The sequence below is a fragment of the Oratosquilla oratoria genome, chromosome 24 (genome assembly GCF_046742065.1).
Source record: "Oratosquilla oratoria isolate Oo_2021 chromosome 24, ASM4674206v1, whole genome shotgun sequence".
NCBI lineage: Eukaryota > Metazoa > Arthropoda > Malacostraca > Stomatopoda > Squillidae > Oratosquilla > Oratosquilla oratoria.
In genome coordinates, this window is record NC_134800.1 from 17,000,131 (window position 1) to 17,006,434 (window position 6,304).

A 6,304-nucleotide genomic window follows, 5' to 3' on the forward strand; every position below is an offset into this window, starting at 1 on the left:
AATCTTTTTAATCTCATTACATTTTTAATATTGGGTTGTTTTGTTTGTTCTCGAATTTCCCAGTTATGTCTTATTCTCTATTCTTGCATTTGGTTGTCATACACGGGTCCTAAAATTCTCCGTAAAATCTTATTTTCAAGAACTTCAAACTTCTTATCAATAGGTTTCGTAAGGGCCCAAGTTTCGCAGCCGTACAATATGACTGGTCTCACTATTGAGTTGTACAGTCTCAGTTTTGTTGTTCTTGATATTGACCTTTTTTAAACAATTCTATTAGGCTGTAGTAACATCGATTTCCTGCTCCGATTCTGGCTTCCACTTCCTGTTTCATTCTTCCGTAATTGGTCACCTTTACTCCTAAGTATCTAAAATCTTTAACACTCTCTATGTCCATCCCCGCAATCTGTACCCTTTCTGGTAAATTAGACTCTCTTGCTACCTTCATTATCTTTGTCTTGCTTTCATTGATCTTGAGTCCAACACTTTCCGCAGCTTCTTTAAAGAGCACCGCAAGGTTTTCCATTTCTGTTTGATTCTCTATCATGATGTCAGCGTCGTCAGCATATGCTAGTAGTTTTATGGTTATATAATCCAATTTTATTCCTTCGTCTCTCCTATTCATACTAACTCTGATTATTTTTCCATTGCCAGATTAAATAACAGTGCTGAGAGTATACATCCTTGTTTTAAGCCATCTACGATCTTACTTCATGATAGTGATTGTTGTGGCACATGTGTCCAGGTCTGGGTAATTGATTTCCCCGCGCGTATGGCGCGATCACGATAGACACCCATGGGCATACGACACACATGTCAGGATAGGAGACATTTAATCCCATGTGTAACGGAGCATAGGGACTATATATGGTAGATGACCTAGCTAGGACAATTCAGAATAGGATGCTGTTGCATATCTCATCCATTACCCTTGCCACGCTGACGCCATGACGTCACGGCATAGTTCCCTCCACCAGGCAGTTGGAGCAGACATTGTGGTGATTGGACCCTGTCGGGCCTGTGGACGTGAACTTACATTGTGATATTAGTGCGGAATAATATTCACTGTTCTATATAGATAGGGCTCCCTTTGTGTATCCAAGCCTATGTATACAGAAGTACTTGATTAGATGTAGAAACCTACGTACATATTTTTATGCCCTAGCACACGGGGTACTTTTATGCATGCCACCACTCGACCATTCATGCATAACAATTGTAGCTCACATCCAGAGAAGGATGAAACTTACAGACAAGCGCAACTTAAATACTTTTGGCCAGGTATGAAGAATGATATATATGATTATATAGAAAATTGTTTGAAATGTGTTAAGGTGAAAGAAAAGACACCAAAACCTACTCCTATACTTACCTATCCAATTTCACAGAAACATTGGGAAAGAGTTCACATAGATACATTGGAGTTACCTATGTCTGAGAATGGATACAAATGTATATTTGTTGCCATTAATTATTTTCTAAGATTTCGTATTTTACAACCCATTCTAAATAAGAAACCTGAAATTATTGCTTCAGCAATCTATGACCAGATAATCTGTAATTTTACAACACCTAAAGTCTTAGTTTCTGATAATGGAACTGAATTTAATAACAAAATCTTAGAAAAATTATGTAGTTTATTTTAGATAAAGAAAGTAGATATTTCAGTGAATAATCCACAAAGTAATGGAGTTGTAGAGAAGTTAAATAAGAAAATTATCATATGTCTTAGTAGTATGATAAGTCCTCATAGTATAACTTGGGATACCTAGATTCCTTGTGTTAAATGTACTCTGAACAACCAAATTAATATAGCAACAGGTAAAACCCCTCATTTTATTATTTTTGGGGAAGACAAAACTCTTCCATATGAAATCTTGACCACAGAGTAGAAACCTGTGTATTATATAGATGATTATATCTCAAATAGGATAAATGCTATTCAAAGTATTTACCAAAGAGTTAGGGAATATATGCAGGAGTATTCACGAGAGATGAAAAAGCAACAACACAAAATAGCACATAACCTAGATTAAGAAATAGGAGATTTAGTCATGGGCAAACTACATTCACCCTATTATAAACTTTCACCAAGGTACTCAGGTCCATATACGGTAATAGATTCTGCAGTTGGAAATAAATATAAACACATATATTTAGATAGTAAGGAAGAATTGATAGGCCATTTAGATGATATGAAGAAGGTTAGGTTGCAGTATTGTGAAAATGACTGTTGTGATACCTTATGTATTAATCTTAATGAACCAGAAGAGTATAGGGAATATTTTGATGAAATCATGTGTGAATTGAATATTAATCTTGATGTATTTTACATATAGTATTACTTTGGCCAATTTTATCTACTTGGGATGGGTGACCTAAACTACTGGAACTTGGTGTTTTAGCCGGGATATGAAGACCTTGGACCTGCTGTGATCAAACTTGGGATCTTACCAATACCTAAGGACAATTCACATAAGTATAGATAAAGATATTTTGTGAAGCATAAATAATGTTTCTTTGAAAAAGAAATTAATCAAGCGTTAACAAAAATAATTGAAGTGCAAGAAGAGACACTTTACAATACTTTTCTAACTCATATTACATATTGCTAACATCTTTGAAAAGATTATGAAACCTTTCTCCATTGAAGTCTAATGCTCTTGGTCAAAGTAGTGAGTTTTGCAAATTTGTTTAATTTATACTTTTTTAGTTTGACATGTTATTTACCATTATTCCACTTGAATTATTATTGTGCTTATTTCTTTCATATGTATATGTTTGATATGTTTTACTGGTACCATTTTACCAGTTTACGCAAGGGTAGATTGGCTTCTTATATATGATGATTTCCAAGTATATACTAGCGAGCCCTGTAAGAGGGTTGTAGATATCATTGGTCAGGACGACCAAGGGTAGCTGCCGAGCCCTGTAAGAGGCCTGTAGATAGAGGTAGACATCTAAGTAGAAAGAGGGGTAGGTGAAAAGATATGCAAATTTTATTACTTAGATATTTTGAAACAATAGCTGAGAGGAAATGCAGAGTTGCATATTCTCGCTTATCGTCTTATGTTTTGTAAACATAGGTTAGGATATCGATAGAGGTGCTGAATTGACGAAATATAACACGAAGCCACATTCCGCTTGCGACATAAGTGCTTACGTAAACAGTATTGCTTGAGGCAGTATAACAGCCTTTCTGATTAGAGAAAAGGGTGGAGGAGGAGAACAATTATTGGTGCATGGAGGTAAAGTCACGCCTTTAAAGGGTGGCACTTATTTGTAACGTTCAAGGTTATTGGATGAATTCAATAGTGACGTCGGAGCAGACTTGGCTTGGTGGGATATACAGGGATCCCAGGTGGGAGTCCTCTGGTGTACCTAATCTAATAACGATGTAGAGAATTAGTGAAGAAGAAAATCAAGAAGATTTAAGACTAGTTTGCTTACCCCATCCAGAAACTTTAACTAGTGGCGCTTTGAAAGAAACATGATTAAAGAGAAGGACAAGACATTGGGCCTACAGAAGAATAAAAATTACTAAGTGTTAGACCCAGCGGATCTAACAGTAATCTTGTGAATAAGGAAGTAGCAGTTGGCCTCAGAAAAGTAAATGCCAACTCCTGGAATTGAGCTCATCCTAGATAATGAAGCTGCAGGCTCATTAGTAGTATGTCATTTAGATATAATTAAAACCCCTTGTGACATGAGCCCTGCCATTGTAAAAGATCACATACATCCTAAAACTTTTCCCCTATTTGCAGTAACTCATTCCAAATCAACTTCATCAAAAGAAACTGCACCTGACATCTTTTATCTATCTACACAAATCATATCACTTTCTAACCCCATCAAGGCTAAGCAATCAGACTACTTTAAAACACTTCCATATATTAGCAGAAGATTTTAAGGATAAAGTGGCCAAATTCTCTGCATTCTATTTCCAACTAGGTGTTTTCATGAAATGTACCTAGTCCCCTTTACATATAAATGCTGACACTTGGGCAGAGCTTTATCAAGTACTTATACTTCAATCAGATAGGTCTCAAATCATTGAGACAGCTCATGATAGCTCAGGCGGTCATGTAGGAATTTGTAAGACCAATATCAGAATTTTAGTTAATTTCTTATGGCCCAATCTAAAAAAGAACTTTAAAGAATATGGATAGGAGGTAAAGTGGAACACGGGCTGAGGGAAATACTTTTATTCCTGACTAGTTTCGCCTGAGTGGCTTCTTCAGAGGAATATAGTTTCAAGTCAAGTTGGCCAATATATATGGCATAAAAGGGAACGTGGTAATGTGTCAGGTTGGTCCCCCACTCGACGTCATCTGTCGTGGTGACGAGTTATCGCAGCGGGTGGACCAATTATCCGCCTGTTGGTCGTCGCGTGGGAGCGCACAATTGACCATTGGAAGTATTTTTGATAATGCTTCTTGTTCCAATTCTTCATGCAGGACTTCAGGTCCCCATCTACGCTGACAGCTTAATTTTCATTTCCACCTTGCGGAGAGAGTAGCGCTGTCCTCTAAAACCATGCCATGACACACCATCTCCATCCGACTCCATGGGTCCCTTCAGGTACTTGCCATTGAGGTTTGACCAGTGGCATCTCTTGTACCACCACGCTCCCTTATAGCTAAAGGAAGGTAATAGTTATCAAAATGCATATACTCAGGATGGAGCAATGATTTAATATCGGTATCATGCTACAATAATGACAATGATATTAATACGGAATAATGTAACACTGTAGTATTCCACGAAATAACCACAAAAAAGTATATACATTCATGTGTATGCACATAAACATGTAAGGATATACACATATAATGGTACAAAATTTAAATAAATAAAGATCACGGAAGGAGTTCAGCAAGGCGATACAATTTTACCCTACCTATTAAGAGCTTGCGTGGAAGAGATTTCCATGGGTGTGATTTGGTATAGAAAATGATTGGAAATTGATATGTATGTGTATGCATATATCTATGCGATTGGAGAAATCTTACCTGGCAGCACAGCTTTGTGGGTGTTCGTCGTTATCATTATCGTGGGTCGAAAACCTGTTTCCACAGTGATATGAGAAACTGTCCCCAGCATCTCCAGTGTATCTATTGCAAAGAAGCGGGAGAGAGGAGGAAGAGAAAGGTTATTTAGAAAAGACAAAATCTAATGAATTGCTGGAAGGCAATAATAAGCTTTCCTTTTATCATCACGGTGCATTACCTTCCACAGTTCATGACGTATTCGGAGTCCGAGTCCTTGACGTGAAAGAAACCGTACTTGGCCCAACGCGTAACGTTGTCGAAGTCGGACAGATCAATGCGGAGCTCCTGAAGGCTATGTGATGTCAGGTGGTGAATGTTTTCTAGACCGAGCCAATGCTCACCCTCCAGATCACCGAAGCCCTTCTCGTACTCTATCCAGGTACGCTGGAAATCCTGGTAAGGAGGAAGGTCGTCGCGTCTTTGAATCACGGTCCATCCTCCACCGTCTGTCTCCTGATCACAAAAGACTTGGAGGACCCAGTTGGGACAGCAGGGGAAAGGGTAGATCTTTCTGACACCACGACCAGAGTCTCCTGCCTCTTTCAGGTCAAGGCAATGGCGAGGACGGGAAGATTCCGTCTTGGGAGTCAGGGATTTAGATGGGGAGTGGGTGAGGTTTTGGAGGGCGTGGAGTAACGCTTGCAAGGGCAGTGTCTCTGCTGTGTTCTGTAGTTCCTGGATCGAGCTTAAAAGCTGCTGGATGTCTAACGTCATGTTGTGAACGGCCAGTGCCAACAAGGGTGACTGCTGCAGTGTCTGTGGGTTGCTGTCTTCGTGGCACTGTGCCAGGGCGCGACTGACACACGAGGGAGCGAACCCCGCCAACTCCAGAAAGGAAGAGACTGAAGCCGCCGATAACTTCTGACCGCCACAATGAATTACGGCGGTCGACATACAGACCAACACCGCTAGCAGATGGAGCTCGACTGTCTTTGCGTGCATCTTCTCTTCCGGTGTAAAGAGCGGCTGTCAGATGGCGCTACCTCTGCTAATGTCGATGTTTGTGCTCTGTGGTCCCACAACCCTATGAACTCCCTGTCGACGGATGTGCCATTATATTGTGTGTTCGACCAGGATTCCACCTTCCACCATGTCACGATTTTGGAACCCGTGTTCTTTTAAGAAATTTGTTGAGCCGAATAATGTAAATAAAAAAAATGTCACATATACATCTCTTATATTTCCTGATAAAACAAATACTTAAAAGCGCGACCATTTCAGTGGAAAAAATGTTGCAATTGCTGTCGCTGGCAACT

General features: G+C 39.3%; 1 protein-coding gene across 1 annotated transcript; it reads right to left on the minus strand.

Annotated features, from left to right (window-relative positions):
* Positions 1 to 2,834: 2,834 nt before the first annotated feature.
* Positions 2,835 to 6,061, minus strand: LOC143038476 (microfibril-associated glycoprotein 4-like). Its single transcript, XM_076207708.1, has 3 exons — positions 5,227 to 6,061; positions 5,010 to 5,111; positions 2,835 to 4,636 (listed from the first exon to the last, which is right to left on the minus strand). The coding sequence occupies exons 1-3, from the start codon at positions 5,988 to 5,990 to the stop codon at positions 4,471 to 4,473; spliced, it is 1,032 nt and encodes a 343-aa protein (XP_076063823.1). The 5' UTR covers positions 5,991 to 6,061; the 3' UTR covers positions 2,835 to 4,470.
* Between the last annotated feature and the right edge of the window lie 243 nt (positions 6,062 to 6,304).

Excerpts from the sequence above, each read along its gene's own strand:
- LOC143038476 (XM_076207708.1), bottom strand. The coding sequence starts at position 5,990 with ATGCACGCAAAGACAGTCGAGCTCCATCTGCTAGCGGTGTTGGTCTGT. Across the intron at positions 5,112-5,226 it reads TACGTCATGAACTGTGGAAG|ATACACTGGAGATGCTGGGG; the intron begins GTAATGCACCGT and ends TCTTTGCAATAG. Across the intron at positions 4,637-5,009 it reads CCACAAAGCTGTGCTGCCAG|CTATAAGGGAGCGTGGTGGT; the intron begins GTAAGATTTCTC and ends ACCTTCCTTTAG.